General features: G+C 50.0%; 1 protein-coding gene across 1 annotated transcript in view; it reads left to right on the top strand.

The window, feature by feature from the left end:
- The first annotated feature begins 12252 nt into the window (after positions 1-12252).
- The window catches only part of smg6 (SMG6 nonsense mediated mRNA decay factor), a 473468-nt gene continuing 464801 nt past the window's right edge, over positions 12253-20919 (top strand). Inside the window, 1 exon segment of the mRNA XM_072589202.1 lies at positions 12253-12382. Coding sequence (XP_072445303.1) covers positions 12253-12382 — 130 coding nt within the window.

Genomic DNA, 20919 nt, shown 5'->3' on the forward strand with positions numbered 1-20919 from the left:
CATCTTAATCCCGACAGACACGGTCCATCTTAGACCCTACAGACACGGTCCATCTTAGACCCGACAGACCCCGTCCATCTTAGACCCTACAGACACGGTCCATCTGAGACCCTACAGGCACGGTCCACCTTAGACCCTACAGACACGGTCCATCTTAGTCCCTACAGACCCCGTCCATCTTAGTCCCTACAGACACGGTCCATCTTAGTCCCTACAGACCCCGTCCATCTTAGTCCCTACAGACACCGTCCATCTTAGTCCCTACAGACACGGTCCATCTTAGTCCCTACAGACCCCGTCCATCTTAGTCCCTACAGACACGGTCCATCTTAGACCCTACAGACACCGTCCACCTTAGACCCAACAGACACTGTCCATCTTCGACCCTACAGGCACTGTCCACCTTAGACCCAACAGACACGGTCCATCTTAGACCCTACAGACACGGTCCATCTTAGACCCTACTGACACGGTCCATCTTAGACCCTACAGACACCGTCCATCTTAGTCCCTACAGACACGGTCCATCTTAGTCCCTACAGACACCGTCCATCTTGGACCCTACAGACAAGGTCCATCTTAGTCCCTACAGACACGGTCCATCTTTGACCCTACAGACACGATCCATCTTAGACCCTACAGACACGGTCCACCTTAGACCCTACAGACACGGTCCATCTTAGACCCTACAGACACGGTCCATCTTAGACCCTACAGACACGGTCCATCTTTGACCCTACAGACACGGTCTATCTTAGACCCAACAGACACTGTCCATCTTAGACCCTACAGACACAGTCCATCTTAGACCCTACAGACCCCGTCCATCTTAGTCCCTACAGACACGGTCCATCTTAGACCCTACAGACACGGTCCATCTTAGACCCGACAGACATGGTCCATCTTAATCCCGACAGACACGGTCCATCTTAGACCCTACAGACACCGTCCATCTTAGACCCTACAGACCCCGTCCATCTTAGACCCTACAGACACAGTCCATCTTAGACCCTACAGACCCCGTCCATCTTAGTCCCTACAGACACGGTCCATCTTAGACCCTACAGACACGGTCCATCTTAGACCCGACAGACATGGTCCATCTTAATCCCGACAGACACGGTCCATCTTAGACCCTACAGACACCGTCCATCTTAGACCCTACAGACCCCGTCCATCTTAGACCCTACAGACACGGTCCATCTTAGTCCCTACAGACACCGTCCATCTTAGACCCTACAGACACCGTCCATCTTAGACCCTACAGACACGGTCCATCTTTGACCCTACAGACACGGTCCATCTTAGACCCTACAGACACGGTCCATCTTAGACGCTACAGACACGGTCCATCTTAGACCCTACAGACACGGTCCATCTTAGTCCCTACAGACATGATCCATCTTAGACCCTACCGACACGGTCCATCTTAGACCCTACAGACACCGTCCATCTTAGTCCCTACAGACACAGTCCATCTTAGACCCTACAGACATGATCCATCTTAGACCCTACAGACACGGTCCATCTTAGACCCTACAGACACGGTCCATCTTAGTCCCTACAGACACCGTACATCTTAGACCCTACAGACATGATCCATCTTAGACCCTACAGACACGGTCCATCTTAGACCCTACAGTCACGGTCCATCTTAGACCCTACAGACACCGTCCATCTTAGTCCCTACAGACACAGTCCATCTTAGACCCTACAGACATGATCCATCTTAGACCCTACAGACACCGTCCATCTTAGACCCTACAGACACGGTCCATCTTAGACCCTACAGACACAGTCCATCTTGGACCCTAAAGACATGGTCCATCTTAGACCCTACAGACACGGTCCATCTTAGACCCTACAGACACGGTCCATCTTAGACCAAACAGTCATGGTCCATCTTAGACCCTACAGGCACGGTCCATCTTAGACCCTACAGACACAGTCCATCTTAGACCCTACAGACACCGTCCATCTTAATCCCTACAGACACGGTCCATCTTAGACCCTACAGACACGGTCCATCTTAGACCCGACAGTCACGGTCCATCTTAGACCCTACAGACACGGTCCATCTTAGACCCTACAGACACAGTCCATCTTAGACCCTACAGACACCGTCCATCTTAATCCCTACAGACACGGTCCATCTTAGACCCTACAGACACGGTCCATCCTAGTCCAAACAGACACGCTCCATCTTAGACCCTACAGACACGGTCCACCTTAGACCCTACAGACACGGTCCATCTTAGACCCTACAGACACGGTCCATCTTAGACCCTACAGACACGGTCCAGCTTAGTTCCTACAGACACGGTCCACCTTAGACCCAACAGACACTGTCCATCTTAGACCCTACAGACACAGTCCATCTTAGACCCTACAGACCCCGTCCATCTTAGTCCCTACAGACACGGTCCATCTTAGACCCTACAGACAAGGTCCATCTTAATGCCGACAGACACGGTCCATCTTAGACCCTACAGACACGGTCCATCTTAGACCCGACAGACCCCGTCCATCTTAGACCATACAGACACGGTCCATCTGAGACCCTACAAGCACGGTCCACCTTAGACCCTACAGACACGGTCCATCTTAGTCCCTACAGACCCCGTCCATCTTAGTCCCTACAGACACGGTCCATCTTAGTCCCTACAGACCCCGTCCATCTTAGTCCCTACAGACACCGTCCATCTTAGTCCCTACAGACACGGTCCATCTTAGTCCCTACAGACCCCGTCCATCTTAGTCCCTACAGACACGGTCCATCTTAGACCCTACAGACACCGTCCATCTTAGACCCTACAGACACTGTCCATCTTCGACCCTACAGGCACTGTCCACCTTAGACCCAACAGACACGGTCCATCTTAGACCCTACAGACACGGTCCATCTTAGACCCTACTGACACGGTCCATCTTAGACCCTACAGACACCGTCCATCTTAGTCCCTACAGACACGGTCCATCTTAGTCCCTACAGACACCGTCCATCTTGGACCCTACAGACAAGGTCCATCTTAGTCCCTACAGTCACGGTCCATCTTTGACCCTACAGACACGATCCATCTTAGACCCTACAGACACGGTCCACCTTAGACCCTACAGACACGGTCCATCTTAGACCCTACAGACACGGTCCATCTTAGACCCTACAGACACGGTCCATCTTTGACCCTACAGACACGGTCCATCTTAGACCCAACAGACACTGTCCATCTTAGACCCTACAGACACAGTCCATCTTAGACCCTACAGACCCCGTCCATCTTAGTCCCTACAGACACTGTCCATCTTAGACCCTACAGACACGGTCTATCTTAGACCCTACAGACACGGTCCATCTTAGACACTACAGACACGGTCCATCTTAGACCCTACAGATATTTTCCATCTTAGACCCTCCAGACACGGTCCATCTTAGACCCTACAGACACGGTCCATCTTAGACACTACAGACACGGTCCATCTTAGACCCGACAGATATTTTCCATCTTAGACCCTACAGACAGGGTCCATCTTAGACCCTACAGACACGGTCCATCTTTGACCCTACAGGCACCGTCCATCTTAGACCCTACAGACACCGTCCATCTTAGACCCTACAGACAAGGTCCATCTTAGTCCCTACAGACACGGTCCACCTTAGACCCTACAGACACGGTCCATCTTAGACCCTACAGACACGGTCCATCTTAGACCCTCCAGACACGGTCCATCTTAGACCCTACAGACACGGTCCATCTTAGACCCTACAGACACGGTCCATCTTAGACCCTACAGACACGGTCCATCTTAGACCCTGCAGACACCGTCCATCTTTGACCCTACAGGAACGGTCCCTCTTAGACCCTACAGGCACAGACCACTTTTGACCGATCAGGCACGGTCCATCCTAGTCCAAACAGACACGGTCCATCTTAGACCCTACAGACACGGTCCATCTTAGACCCTACAGACACGGTCCATCTTAGACCCTACAGACACGGTCCATCTTAGTTCCTACAGACACGGTCCATCTTAGACCCTACAGACACGGTCCATCTTAGTCCCTACAGACACGGTCCATCTTAGACCCTACAGACACGGTCCATCTTAGACCCGACAGACATGGTCCATCTTAATCCCGACAGACACGGTCCATCTTAGACCCTACAGACACCGTCCATCTTAGACCCTACAGACCCCGTCCATCTTAGACCCTACAGACACGGTCCATCTTAGACCCTACAGACACGGTCCACCTTAGACCCTACAGACACGGTCCATCTTAGTCCCGACAGACACCGTCCATCTTAGACCCTACAGACACGGTCCACCTTAGACCCAACAGACACTGTCCATCTTCGACCCTACAGACACTGTCCATCTTAGACCCTACAGACACGGTCCATCTTAGACCCTACAGACACGGTCCATCTTAGACACTACAGACACGGTCCATCTTAGACCCTACAGATATTTTCCATCTTAGACCCTCCAGACACGGTCCATCTTAGACCCTACAGACACGGTCCATCTTAGACACTACAGACACGGTCCATCTTAGACCCTACAGATCTTTTCCATCTTAGACCCTCCAGACACGGTCCATCTTAGACCCTACAGACAGGGTCCATCTTAGACCCTACAGACACGGTCCATCTTTGACCCTACAGACACCGTCCATCTTAGACCCTACAGACACCGTCCATCTTAGACCGTACAGACACGGTCCATCTTAGACCCTACAGACACCGTCCATCTTAGACCGTCCAGACACGGTCCATCTTAGACCCTACAGACACGGTCCATCTTAGACACTACAGACACGGTCCATCTTAGACCCTACAGACACAGTCCATCTTAGACCCTCCAGACACGGTCCATCTTAGACCCTACAGACACGGTCCATCTTAGACCCTACAGACACGGTCCATCTTGGACCCTACAGACACAGTCCATCTTAGACCCTACAGACACGGTCCATCTTAGACCCTACAGACACCGTCCATCTTAGACCCTACAGACACGGTCCATCTTAGACCCTACAGACACCGTCCATCTTAGTCCCTACAGAAACGGTCCATCTTAGACCCTACAGACACGGTCCATCTTAGACCCTACAGACACCGTCCATCTTAGTCCCTACAGAAACGGTCCATCTTAGACCCTACAGACACGGTCCATCTTAGACCCTCCAGACACGGTCCATCTTAGACCCTACAGACACCGTCCATCTTAGTCCCTACAGAAACGGTCCATCTTAGACCCTACAGGCACCGTCCATCTTAGACCCTACAGACACCGTCCATCTTAGTCCCTACAGACACCATCCATCTTAGACCCTACAGACACGGTCCATCTTAGACCCTACAGACACGGTCCATCTTAGTCCCTACAGACACCGTCCATCTTAGACCCTACAGACACGGTCCATCTTAGACCCTACAGACACGGTCCATCTTAGACACTACAGACACGGTCCATCTTAGACACTACAGACACGGTCCATCTTAGACCCTACAGACACGGTCCATCTTAGACCCTACAGACATGATCCATCGTAGACCCTACAGACACGGTCCATCTTAGACCCTACAGACATGATCCATCTTAGACCCTACAGACACGGTCCATCTCAGTCCCTACAGACACGGTCCATCTTAGTCCCTACAGACACTGTCCATCTTAGACCCTACAGACCCGGTCCATCTTAGACCCTACAGGCACCGTCCATCTTAGACCCTACAGACACGGTCCATCTTAGACCCTACAGACACGGTCCATCTTAGTCCCTACAGACACCGTCCATCTTAGTCCCTACAGACACCGTCCATCTTAGACCCTTCAGACACGGTCCATCTTAGACCCTACAGACACGGTCCATCTTAGACCCTGCAGACACCGTCCATCTTAGACCCTACTGACACGGTCCATCTTAGACCCTACAGACACGGTCCATCTTAGTCCCTACAGACACCGTCCATCTTAGTCCCTACAGACACCGTCCATCTTAGACCCTTCAGACACGGTCCATCTTAGACCCTACAGACACGGTCCATCTTAGACCCTGCAGACACGGTCCATCTTAATCCCTACAGACACGGTCCATCTTAGTCCCTACAGACACGGTCCATCTTAGACCCTACAGACACGGTCCATCTTAGACCCTACTGACACGGTCCATCTTAGATCCTACAGACACAGTCCATCTTAGTCCCTACAGACACAGTCCATCTTTGACCCTACAGACACAGTCCATCTTTGACCCTACAGACACCGTCCATCTTAGACCCTACAGACACAGTCCATCTTTGACCCTACAGACACAGTCCATCTTAGACCCTACAGACATCGTCCATCTTAGACCCTACAGACGTGGTCCATCTTAGTCCCTACAGACACCGTCCATCTTAGTCCCTACACACACGGTCCATCTTAGACACTACAGACACCGTCCATCTTAGACCCTACAGACACAGTCCATCTTGGACCCTAAAGACAGGGTCCATCTTACACCCTACAGACACGGTCCATCTTAGACCCTACAGACACGATCCATCTTAGACCAAACAGTCACGGTCCATCTTAGATCCTACAGACACCGTCCATCTTAGTCCCTACAGACACAGTCCATCTTAGACCCTACAGACATGATCCATCTTAGACCCTACAGACACGGTCCATCTTAGACCCTACAGTCACGGTCCATCTTAGACCCTACAGACACCGTCCATCTTAGTCCCTACAGACACGGTCCATCTTAGACCCTACAGTCACGGTCCATCTTAGACCCTACAGACACCGTCCATCTTAGTCCCTACAGACACAGTCCATCTTAGACCCTACAGACATGATCCATCTTAGACCCTACAGACACCGTCCATCTTAGACCCTACAGACACGGTCCATCTTAGACCCTACAGACACAGTCCATCTTGGACCCTAAAGACATGGTCCATCTTAGACCCTACAGACACGGTCCATCTTAGACCAAACAGTCATGGTCCATCTTAGACCATACAGACACGGTCCATCTTAGACCCTACAGACACAGTCCATCTTAGACCCTACAGACACCGTCCATCTTAATCCCTACAGACACGGTCCATCTTAGACCCTACAGACACGGTCCATCTTAGACCCGACAGTCACGGTCCATCTTAGACCCTACAGACACGGTCCATCTTAGACCCTACAGACACAGTCCATCTTAGACCCTACAGACACCGTCCATCTTAATCCCTACAGACACGGTCCATCTTAGACCCTAAAGACACGGTCCATCCTAGTCCAAACAGACACGCTCCATCTTAGACCCTACAGACACGGTCCACCTTAGACCCTACAGACACGGTCCATCTTAGACCCTACAGACACGGTCCATCTTAGACCCTACAGACACGGTCCAGCTTAGTTCCTACAGACACGGTCCACCTTAGACCCAACAGACACTGTCCATCTTAGACCCTACAGACACAGTCCATCTTAGACCCTACAGACCCCGTCCATCTTAGTCCCTACAGACACGGTCCATCTTAGACACTACAGACACGGTCCATCTTAGACCCTACAGACACGGTCCATCTTAGACCCTACAGACACGGTCCATCTTAGACCCTACAGACACGGTCCATCTTAGACACTACAGACACGGTCCATCTTAGACCCTACAGATATTTTCCATCTTAGACCCTCCAGACACGGTCCATCTTAGACCCTACAGACAGGGTCCATCTTAGACCCTACAGACACGGTCCATCTTTGACCCTACAGACACCGTCCATCTTAGACCCTACAGACACCGTCCATCTTAGACCCTACAGACAAGGTCCATCTTAGTCCCTACAGACACGGTCCACCTTAGACCCTACAGACACGGTCCATCTTAGACCCTACAGACACGGTCCATCTTTGACCCTACAGGCACGGTCCCTCTTAGACCCTACAGGCACAGACCACTTTTGACCGATCAGGCACGGTCCATCCTAGTCCAAACAGACACGGTCCATCTTAGACCCTACAGACACGGTCCATCTTAGACCCTACAGACCCCGTCCATCTTAGACCCTACAGACACGGTCCATCTTAGACCCTACAGACACGGTCCACCTTAGACCCTACAGACACGGTCCATCTTAGTCCCTACAGACACCGTCCATCTTAGACCCTACAGACACGGTCCACCTTAGACCCAACAGACACTGTCCATCTTCGACCCTACAGACACTGTCCATCTTAGACCCTACAGACACGGTCCATCTTAGACCCTACAGACACGGTCCATCTTAGACACTACAGACACGGTCCATCTTAGACCCTACAGATATTTTCCATCTTAGACCCTCCAGACACGGTCCATCTTAGACCCTACAGACACGGTCCATCTTAGACACTACAGACACGGTCCATCTTAGACCCTACAGATATTTTCCATCTTAGACCCTCCAGACATGGTCCATCTTAGACCCTACAGACAGGGTCCATCTTAGACCCTACAGACACGGTCCATCTTTGACCCTACAGACACGGTCCATCTTAGACCGTACAGACACGGTCCATCTTAGACCCTACAGACACGGTCCATCTTAGACACTACAGACACGGTCCATCTTAGACCCTACAGACACGGTCCATCTCAGTCCCTACAGACACGGTCCATCTTAGACCCTACAGGCACCGTCCATCTTAGACCCTACAGACACGATCCATCTTAGACCCTACAGACACGGTCCATCTTAGTCCCTACAGACACCGTCCATCTTAGTCCCTACAGACACGGTCCATCTTAGACCCTTCAGACACGGTCCATCTTAGACCCTACAGACACGGTCCATCTTAGACCCTGCAGACACGGTCCATCTTAATCCCTACAGACACGGTCCATCTTAGTCCCTACAGACACGGTCCATCTTAGACCCTACAGACACGGTCCATCTTAGACCCTACAGACACGGTCCATCTTAGTCCCTACAGCCACGGTCCATCTTAGACCCTACAGACACGGTCCATCTTAGTCCCTACAGACACGGTCCATCTTAGACCCTACAGACACGGTCCATCTTAGACCCTACTGACACGGTCCATCTTAGACCCTACAGACACCGTCCATCTTAGTCCCTACAGACACGGTCCACCTTAGACCCTACAGACACCGTCCATCTTAGTCCCTACAGACACGGTCCATCTTAGACCCTACAGACACGGTCCATCTTAGACCCTACAGACACGGTCCATCTTAGACCCTGCAGACATGGTCCATCTTAGTCCCTACAGACACGGTCCATCTTAGACCCTGCAGACACGGTCCATCTTAGACCCTACAGACACGGTCCATCTTAGACCCTACAGACACGGTCCATCTTAGACCCTGCAGACACCGTCCATCTTAGACCCTACAGACACGGTCCATCTTAGACCCTACAGACACGGTCCATCTTAGACCCTACAGACACCGTCCATCTTAGACCCTACAGACACGGTCCATCTTAGTCCCTACAGACACCGTCCATCTTAGACCCTACAGACACGGTCCATCTTAGACCCTACAGACACGGTCCATCTTAGACCCTACAGACACGGTCCATCTTAGTCCCTACAGACACGGTCCATCTTAGACCCTACAGACACGGTCCATCTTAGACCCTACAGACACGGTCCATCTTAGACCCTACAGACACGGTCCATCTTAGACACTACAGACACGGTCCATCTTAGACACTACAGACACGGTCCATCTTAGACCCTACAGACACGGTCCATCTTAGACCCTACAGACATGATCCATCTTAGACCCTACAGACACGGTCCATCTTAGACCCTACAGACATGATCCATCTTAGACCCTACAGACACGGTCCATCTTAGTCCCTACAGACACGGTCCATCTTAGACCCTACAGACACGGTCCATCTTAGACCCTACAGGCACCGTCCATCTTAGACCCTACAGACACGGTCCATCTTAGACCCTACAGACACGGTCCATCTTAGTCCCTACAGACACCGTCCATCTTAGTCCCTTCAGACACGGTCCATCTTAGACCCTTCAGACACGGTCCATCTTACACCCTACAGACACGGTCCATCTTAGACCCTGCAGACACGGTCCATCTTAGACCCTACAGACACGGTCCATCTTAGACCCTACAGACACGGTCCATCTTAGACCCTACAGACACGGTCCATCTTAGACCCTTCAGACACGGTCCATCTTAGTCCCTACAGACACGGTCCATCTTAGACCCTGCAGACACCGTCCATCTTAGTCCCTACAGACACGGTCCATCTTAGTCCCTACAGACACGGTCCATCTTAGACCCTGCAGACACCGTCCATCTTAGTCCCTACAGACACGGTCCATCTTAGACCCTGCAGACACCGTCCATCTTAGTCCCTACAGACACGGTCCATCTTAGACCCTGCAGACACCGTCCATCTTAGTCCCTACAAGACACGGTCCATCTTAGACCCTGCAGACACGGTCCATCTTAGACCCTACAGACACGGTCCATCTTAGACCCTACAGACACGGTCCATCTTAGACCCAACAGACACGGTCCATCTTAGACCCTACAGACACGGTCCATCTTAGTCCCTACAGACACGGTCCATCTTAGACCCTACAGACACCGTCCATCTTAGACCCTACAGACACGGTCCACCTTAGACCCTACAGACACGGTCCATCTTAGACCCTACAGACACGGTCCATCTTAGACCCTACAGACACGGTCCATCTTAGTCCCTACAGACACCGTCCACCTTAGATCCTATAGACACGGTCCATCTTAGACCCTACAGACACGGTCCATCTTAGACCCTACAGACATGGTCCATCTTAGATCCTACAGACATGGTCCATCTTAGACTTCCAGATGAAGTGGAACATGACTTGGGAGATTGCCACCGCACCGTTTTGGGGATGGGCCTGACCTGTGTCACACCCAACAGCAGGGACCATGCTTCTCACCTGATGACCAGGTTTTGTCCCACAGTGGAGAGTGAGTGATGTTCCCAAAAGACTAGTTTCTGCCTCACCTTGGGAATGCACTGGAATCGTGCTGTGCACTTGGGTACCCCATATCTACAGGTGTGCACAAATTTGCTTTCCAGAACAACGGTCCGTCATGAACAGCCCATGCCCTTTGTTCCTTTTCATATCCAGAAACTGATCAAATTCTGTCCTGATATTAAGCAATGACAGATCCTGCACAGCTTTCCAAACATTCACCACCCTCTGAGTGAAAACTTTCCTCCTCACTGTCATCCTAAATTGACAGCTCCTTATTCTGAGATTGGGTCTCCAGGCAAGGAAATCATCCCTGTTTCAACAGGAATCACCTTTAATTCTTGTGAACTCTGTGAAATGAAGGTTCAGTCTTTTCAAACTCTCCTTCATGATAAAGATAATGCACCTTAGATAAGGGAGAAACTGTCTGCGATATTTCAGATGAGGTCTTAGCAAGGCTCCATATGTTTCCAGAGAGACGACATCTCCCGGACTCAAACCCCTTTGCAATGAGGGTCAACACACTGTGCTTAGTGAACAGCTTGCTACATCATTGCAGCCAACGTTGGACATCAGCACTTCCCAATGTCTCACTATCTACATGTTTGTACCTCACTGTTCCTCCAAACAAGTTGAAAACTTTACATTTTTCCAGATTATATTTGATCCACCACACTCTTTGGATGTCCAAATCGCCTTTTAGTATCTTTACATTTTCATTATTAATTTAATTCCCAGCAGGATTTATGCCATAAGTGTGTGTGGACATATTACCTCCTGTTCACATGTCCAAGTCATTCTTATAAGTTGGGAGCAGCTGTTCAATGGAGGGACTGCAGGAGGGTGTGACATGTCTAAAACTTAGATGCCAACCTGTTGAAGCTTCCAAACAGGGCTACTTGTGGACCAAACACCAGAAACAGCAAGTGATAGAGCTAAGTGATCCCACAACCAATGGATCAGATCTAACCTCTGCAGTACAACTTCATCCAGTCAAGTATGGTGCTGCATGATTAACCAGTTCTCAGGAAGAGGAGGCCCCACAAATATCACCATCATCAAGGATAGAAGAGCCCAGCACATCCATGCAAAAGATAAGGCTGAAGCTTTCACAGCAATCTCCAGCCGAGTGGGTGATTCCTCTCAGTCTCCTCCAGTGGTCCCCAGCATAACAGAGACCAGTCTTCAGCCAATCCGATTCACTCCATGTGACACCAAAAACACTTGGAAACACTGGATAGTGCAAAGGCTATGGGCCCTGACAACATTCCAGTTATAATACTGAAGACTCGTGCTCCAGAACTTGCTGCTCCTCTAGCCAAGCTCTCTCAGTCCAGCTGCAACACTGGCATCTACCCGACAAATGTGGAAAATTACCCAGGTATGACCTGTACACAAAAGCCAGGATAAATCCAACCTGGCCAATTACTAACTCCATTAGTCTCCTCTCAAAGTGATGGAAGGTGTCAGTAACAGTGTTATCAAGCAGCACCTGCTCAGCAATAACCTGCTCAGTGACCTGCCCAGTTTGGGTTCCCTCACAATGCAGTCATCAATGTAGCGGAGGAAGAGGTGGGGAGTGGTGCCGGTGTAATTACTGAAGATCAACTGCTCTACATAGCCAACAAAGAGACAGGCATAGCTGGGGCCCATACCTGTGCCCATGGCTACCCCTTTGGTCTGGAGGAAGTGGGAGGATTCAAAGGAGAAATTATTAAGGGTGAGGACCAGTTCGGCCAAACGAATGAGAGTGTCGGTGGAAGGGTGCCGTTGGGGACGTCTGGAGAGGAAAAAACAGAGGGCTTGGAGGCATTTCCGCCACCTCCAAACAGACCCCACCACCAGGGATATATTTCCCTCCCCACCCCTTTCCGCCTTCCGCAAGGACCGTTCCCTCCATGACTACCTGGTCAGGTCCACACCCCCCTACGACCCACCCTCCCATTCTGGCACTTTCCCGTGCCACTGCAGGAACTGTAAAACCTGTGCCCACACCTCCTCCCTCACCTCTATCCAAGGCCCTAAAGGAGCCTTCCACATCCATTAAAGTTTCACCTGCACATCCACTAATATCATTTATTGTATCCGTTGCTCTTGATGTGGTCTCCTCTACATTGGGGAGACTGGGCGCCTCCTAGCAGAGCGCTTCAGGGAACACCTCTGGGATACCCGCACCAATCAACCACACCGCCCCGTGGCCCAACATTTCAACTTCCCCTCCCACTCTGCCGAGGACATGGAGGTCCTGGGCCTCCTTCACCGCCGCTCCCTCACCACCAGACGCCTGGAGGAAGAACGCCTCATCTTCCGCCTCGGAACACTTCAACCCCAGGGCATCAATGTGGACTTCAACAGTTTCCTCATTTCCCCTTCCCCCACCTCACCCTAGTTCTAAACTTCCAGCTCAGCACTGTCCCCATAACTTGTCCGGACTTGTCCTACCTGCCTATCTTCTTTTCCACCTATCCACTCCACCCTCTCCTCCCTGACCTATCACCTTCATCCCCTCCCCCACTCACCCATTGTACTCTATGCTACTCTCTCCCCACCCCCACCCTCCTCTAGCTTATCTCTCCACGCTTCAGACTCACTGCCTTTATTCCTGATGAAGGGCTTTTGCCCGAAACGTCGATTTCGCTGCTCGTTGGATGCTGCCTGAGCTGCTGTGCTCTTCCAGCACCACTAATCCAGCACCACTAATCCAGAATCTGGTTTCCAGCATCTGCAGTCATTGTTTTTACCCCTTGGAAATATATCCCCGTTCCTTCACTGTCACTGGGTCAAAATCCTGGAATTCCTTCCCCTAAGGACATTGTGGGTCAACCCACAGCACACGGACTGCAGCGGGTCAAGAAGGCAGCTCACCCCCACCTTCTCAAGGACAACACCCACATCCCAGGAATGAATACAAAACTCCACAGGCTTGTAGTATCCTGATTGTCACAGTCTGGAGCCATGAGAATGATTCTTTTCCTCCTACGTTTCTGTCTGTTGGTCAGTTGTCAGCATGTTATACTCTAATTCCATGGTCTCTAATTTTATTCATTAACCTCATATTTGGGACTTAATTAAAAGCCTTATAAAAATGCAAATATATTATGGTTACCAGCCCCCCAAATGAGCTGGTTATATCCTTCACTAGTTTATCTAGTAGCATTTCTGTTTCTTAAAGTGTACTGAGGAAGGATATTCCCAGAAATACATCCAGGGAAGTTGAACTGAGAAATAAGAAAGGGATGATCACCTTATTGGGATTGTATTATAGACCCCCTAATAGTCAGTGGGAAATTGAGAAACAAATTTGTAAGGAGATCTTGGTTATCTGTAAGAATAACAGGGTAGTTATGGTCGGGGTAAGTGAGGGCTGCAGATGCTGGAGACCAGAGCTGAAAAATGTTGTGCTGGAAAAACACAACAAGCCAGGCAGCATCCGAGGAGCGGGAGAATCAACATTCCTGAAGAAGGGCTCATGCCCAAAACGTCGATTCTCCTGCTCCTCGGATGCTGCCTGGTCTGCAGTGTTTTTCCAGCATGACATTTTTCAACTCTGGTTATGGTCGGGGATTTTAACTTTCGAAACGTAGACTGGGACAGCCAGAGTGTTAAGGGTTTAGATGGAGAGGAATTTGTTAAGTGTATACAACAAAATTTTCTGATCTATATATGAATGTACCTACTAGAGAAGGTGCAAAACCTGACCTACTCTTGGGAAATAAGGCAGGGCAGGTGACTGAGGTGTCAGTGGGGGAGCACTTTGGGGCCAGCGACCATAATTCCATTCGTTTTAAAATAGTGATGGAAAAGGATAGACCAGATCTAAAAGTTGAAGTTCTAAGTTGGAGAAAGGCCAATTTTGATGGTATTAGGCAAGAACTTTCGAAAGCTGATGGGAGGCAGATGTTCGCAAGTAAAGGGACGGCTGGAAAATGGGAAGCCTTCAGAAATGAGATAACAAGAATCCAGAGAAAGTATATTCCTGTCAGGGTGAAAGGGAAGGCTGGTAGGTATAGGGAATGCTGGATGACTAAAGAAATTGAGGATTTGGTTAAGAAAAAGAAGGAAGCATATGTCAGGTACAGACAGGATAGATCGAGTGAATCCTTAGAAGAGTATATAGGCAGTAGGAGTATACTTAAGAGGGAAATCAGGAGGGCAAAAGGGGGACATGAGATAGCTTTGGCAAATCAGTTAAAGGAGAATCCAAAGGGATTTTGGTCCCCTACATTAAGGACAAAGGGGTAACTAGGGAGAGAATAGGGCCCCTCAAAGATCAGCAAGGCGGCCTTTGTGTGGAACAGCAGGAGATCGGGGAGATACTAAATGAATATTTTGCTTCAGTATTTATTGTGGAAAAGGATATGGAAGATATAGACTGTAGGGAAATAGATGGTGACATCTTGCAAACTGTCCATATTACAGAGGAGGAAGTGCTGGCTGTCTTGAAACATCAGGCTGGATAAATCCTCAGGACCTGATCAGGTGTACCCTAGAACTCTGTGGGAAGCTAGAGAAGTGATTGCTGGGCCTCTTGCTGAGATATTTGTATCATCGATAGTCTCAGGTGAGGTGCCGGAAGACTGGAGGTTGGCAAACATGGTGCCACTGTTTAAGAAGGGTGGTAGGGACAAGCCAGGGATCTATAGACCAGTGAGCCTGACCTTGGTGGTGGGCAAGTTGTTGGAGGGAATCCTGAGGGACAGGATGTACATGTATTTGGAAAGGCAAGGACTGATTAGGGATAGTCAACATGGCTTTGTGCGTGGGAAATCATGTCACATGAACCTGATTGAGTTATTTTGAGGAAGTAACAAAGAGGATTGATGAGGGCAGAGCAGTAGATGTGATCTATATGGACTTCAGTAAAGTGTTCGACAAGGTTCCCCATTGTAGACTGCTTAGCAAGGTTAGATCTCATGGAATACAGGGAGAACTCGCCATTTGGATATAGAACTGGCTTCAAGGTAGAAGACAGAGGGTGGTGGTGGAGGGTTGTTTTTCAGACTGGAGGCCTGTGACCAGTGGAGTGCCACAAGGATCGGTGCTGGGTCCTCTACTTTTTGTCATTTACATAAATGATTTGGATGCGAGCGTAAGAGGTACAGTTAGTAGGTTTGCAGATGACACCAAAATTGGAGGTGTAGTGGACAGCGAAGAGGGTTACCTCAGATTACAACAGGATCTTGATCAGATGGGCCAATGGGCTGAGAAGTGGCAGATGGAGTTTAATTCAGATAAATGTGAGGTGCTGCATTTTGGGAAAGCAAATCTTAGCAGGACTTATACACTTAATGGTAAGGTCCTAGGGAGTGTTGCTGAACAAAGAGACCTTGGAGTGCAGGTTCATAGCTCCTTGAAAGTGGAGTCGCAGGTAGATAGGATAGTGAAAAAGGTGTTTGGTATGCTTTCCTTTATTGGTCACAGTATTGAATACAGGGAGGTCATGTTGTGGCTGTATAGGACATTGGTTAGGCCACTGTTGGAATACTGCGTCTCCTTCCTATTAGAAAGATGTTGTGAAACTTTAAAGGGTTCAGAAAAAAATTACAAGGATGTTGCCAGGATTGGAGGATCTGAGCTATAGGGAGAGGCTGAATAGGCTGGGGCTGTTTTCCCTGGAGCGTCGGAGGCTGAGGGGTAACCTTATAGAGGTTTATAAAATCATGAAGGGCATGGATAGGGTAAATAGACATGGTCTTTTCCCTGGGGTGGGGGAGTCCAGAACTAGAGGGCATAGGTTTAGGGTGAGAGGGGAAAGATATAAAAGAGACCTAAGGGGCAACTTTTTCACACAGAGGGTGGTACAGGTATGGAATGAGCTGCCAGAGGAAGTGGTGGAGGCTGGTACAATTGCAACATTTAAAAGGCCCACTTGTCCCCTCCCACCCAAAGGGTGGGAGATTGAGAAGGTGATAGGTTCTGCCTATTCCCCAGTGACTGTTCCCCATGTGTGTGACTCAAATTGAGTCAATGATGCTGCAATCTCACTGAAATCAGGCAGTTTCTGTTTCAGGAGCAGAACTTTCTGGTTAATCTACTTTGGAAGTCAGAAATCTGCAGCGATTGTCCTGTGACAGGGATAGAAGGTCATCAGGAAAATGGAGGACTGATCCTGGGATAAAAATCATTGCTTCCAGGCACAATGCTGAGTGTTCAGTCTGTGTCTGGGTGCTCAGTGCTGGGAAAGTTCATGTTTGGCTGACTGTTCGTTTCAGTCACTGATCCAGTTGGGAGATGGTCAATAAAATTTTCTGTTTGTTGTTGATTCAGTGTTAAATGCACAAAAACAGTAAATTACACTGAGAACTCCTCAGAACCAACTGTGGTTTGGCAGTTGATCTGTTGTATTGTGGCTGATGAACACAGAACTGGTCTGGATGGTGCTCTCAGAGGTTGAACCATATCTGTACAATTATTCACAGTTTAAAGCAAATACCATACAAGTCACATCCTCAACAGGCCAGACTACTGGGTTCGAAGGCTGGAGGACTCACAGAGCTGCCAGGAGCAAATTGTTTCCAAATTGCAGGATCTGATGCCCAATAAGACTGGGATCTTTGAGCAGATGTCTAGGTGTTCCAATCCAGTGATTGTCTAGATTTCAGAGTCCTGGGTTAAACGCTGCTGTTGTCATAAGAATATTATTCCGAGAAAGGTCACATTCCAGCCCCAAACATCTAGATATCGATCTCGAAAACTGACTTCAGAGCAACTGTGTTTTGGTCACAGGATGAAGTGACAACTAAGGGTGAACTCCTGAGAGAGAGGGGTGGGGGTGGGGGTCGGGGGGGAGGGGAGTGGAGAGTGAGGGGAGAGAGAGAGGGCTGGAGGGACAGTGAGCGAGAGACAAAGAGAGAAAGAGGCAGTTAGAAAGGATAGAGAGGGAGAAAGAGAGAGAGAGAGAGAGAGCAAGGGAGGGCGGGAGAGAGAAAGGGAAGAGAGCTTACCAGAGATTTATCGCAGACTGCCTGGAACTTGTGGCAGAAGGCAGACTATACCGTGTTAGTAAATCCATGGAATTTTACAATGTCTGCATCAGACTAAAATAGAGTTCCTGAAGGGGCTGACTCTCACTGGGATACAGTTCCTGAAGGTGCTGACTCTCACTGGGATACAGTTCCCGAAGGGGCTGTCTCTCACTGGGATACAGTTCCTGAAGGGGCTGTCTCTCACTGGGATACAGTTCCTGAAGGGGCTGTCTCTCACTGGGATACAGTTCCCGAAGGGGCTGTCTCTCACTGGGATACAGTTCCTGAAGGTGCTGTCTCTCACTGGGATACAGTTCCTGAAGGTGCTGTCTCTCACTGGGATACAGTTCCTGAAGGGGCTGTCTCTCACTGGGATACAGTTCCTGAAGGGGCTGTCTCTCACTGGGATACAGTTCCCGAAGGGGCTGACTCTCACTGGGATACAGTTCGTGAAGGGACTGTCTCTCACTGGGATACAGTTCCTGAAGGGGCTGTCTCTCACTGGGATACAGTTCCTGAAGGGGCTGACTCTCACTGGGATACAGTTCCTGAAGGGGCTGACTCTCACTGGGATACAGTTCCTGAAGGGGCTGACTCTCACTGGGATACAGTTCCTGAAGGTGCTGTCTCTCACTGGGATACCGTTCCTGAAGGGGCTGTCTCTCACTGGGATACAGTTCCCGAAGGGGCTGTCTCTCAGAGATACAGTTCCTGAAGGGGCTGACTCTCACTGGGATACAGTTCCTGAAGGGGCTGACTCTCACTGGGATACAGTTCCCGAAGGGGCTGTCTCTCACTGGGATACAGTTCCTGAAGGTGCTGTCTCTCACTGGGATACAGTTCCTGAAGGGGCTGTCTCTCACTGGGATACAGTTCCTGAAGGTACTGTCTCTCACTGGGATACAGTTCCTGAAGGGGCTGACTCTCACTGGGATACAGTTCCTGAAGGGGCTGTCTCTCACTGGGATACAGTTCCCGAAGGGGCTGACTCTCACTGGGATACAGTTCCTGAAGGGGCTGTCTCTCACTGGGATACAGTTCCTGAAGGGGCTGTCTCTCACTGGGATACAGTTCCCGAAGGGGCTGACTCTCACTGGGATACAGTTCCTGAAGGTGCTGACTCTCACTGGGATACAGTTCCTGAAGGTGCTGACTCTCACTGGGATACAGTTCCTGAAGGGGCTGTCTCTCACTGGGATACAGTTCCCGAAGGGGCTGACTCTCACTGGGATACAGTTCCTGAAGGGGCTGACTCTCACTGGGATACAGTTCCTGAAGGGGCTGTCTCTCACTGGGATACAGTTCCTGAAGGGGCTGTCTCTCACTGGGATACAGTTCCCGAAGGGGCTGACTCTCACTGGGATACAGTTCCCGAAGGGGCTGACTCTCACTGGGATACAGTTCCCGAAGGGGCTGACTCTCACTGGGATACAGTTCCCGAAGGGGCTGTCTCTCACTGGGATACAGTTCCTGAAGGGGCTGACTCTCGCTGGGATACAGTTCCCGAAGGGGCTGTCTCTCACTGGGATACAGTTCCTGAAGGGGCTGACTCTCGCTGGGATTCTCAGTGAATGTGGAAAGATTGGTGTGCTGGGGTTAATCTTGGAGCTGACAGTGGGATGTGTAGAAGGGTCATTGTTTTGAGGAATTATGATGAGGGTCTTTGCAGCAAAATGGGGAATCTTCCCAGAGATTTCCAATAATTTCTCAATTTGGTTGAAATCCTTTACCAGCTAGAACTAGTAAAGCTACTGAATTGACAGTGTGCCTCAGTTCATACTTTCCTTATTGAGATCGGACAATCAAATCAATGGGTTGAGAATAATGTTTCACGATCATATCTTTCAAAAACATGTTTCCAGAGTCTTTAACATGGAACAAAGTGAAGTGTGGGTGGAGCAAACTCTTGTTGGAGTCATTCGGAGCGTGAGAATGATTCTTCTGGTGTCAGCCTGGGGCAGGTGGACTGGCTGACCAGGGATAGAAAGGGGGAAGGGACTGAGTGAGGGAGCTGGGATATAAATGGGGAAGGGACTGAGTGAGGGAGCTGGGATATAAATGAGGAAGGGACTGAGTGAGGGAGCTGGGATATAAATGGGGAAGGGACTGAGTGAGGGAGATGGGATATAAATGGGGAAGGGAATGAGTGAGGGAGATGGGATATAAATGGGGAAGGGACTGAGTGAGGGAGCTGGGATATAATTGGGGAAGGGACTGAGTGAGGGAGATGGGATATAAATGGGGAAGGGACTGAGTGAGGGAGCTGGGATATAAATGGGGAAGGGACTGAGTGAGGGAGCTGGGATATCAATGGGGAAGGGACTGAGTGAGGAAGCTGGGATATAAATGGGGAAGGGAATGAGTGAGGGAGATGGGATATAAATGGGGAAGGGACTGAGTGAGGGAGCTGGGATATAAATGGGGAAGGGACTGAGTGAGGGAGCTGGGATATATATGGGGAAGGGAATGAGTGAGGGAGCTGGGATATAAATGAGGAAGGGAATGAGTGAGGGAGCTGGGATATAAATGGGGAAGGGACTGAGTGAGGGAGCTGGGATATAAATGGGGAAGGGAATGAGTGAGGGAGCTGGGATATAAATGGGGAAGGGACTGAGTGAGGGAGCTGGGATATAAATGGGGAAGGGACAGAGTGAGGGAGCTGGGATATAAATGGGGAAGGGACAGAGTGAGGGAGCTGGGATTTAAATGGGGAAGAGACTGAGTGAGGGAGCTGGGATATAAATGGGGAAGGGACTGAGTGAGGGAGATGGGATATAAATGGGGACGGGACTGAGTGAGGGAGCTGGGATATAAATGGGGAAGGGACTGAGTGAGGGAGCTGGGATATAAATGGGGAAGGGACTGAGTGAGGGAGCTGGGATATAAATGGGGAAGGGACTGAGTGAGGGAGCTGGGATATAAATGGGGAAGGGACTGAGTGAGGGAGCTGGGA

The sequence above is a fragment of the Chiloscyllium punctatum genome, chromosome 19, assembly GCF_047496795.1.
Source record: "Chiloscyllium punctatum isolate Juve2018m chromosome 19, sChiPun1.3, whole genome shotgun sequence".
NCBI classification, from domain to species: Eukaryota; Metazoa; Chordata; class Chondrichthyes; order Orectolobiformes; family Hemiscylliidae; genus Chiloscyllium; species Chiloscyllium punctatum.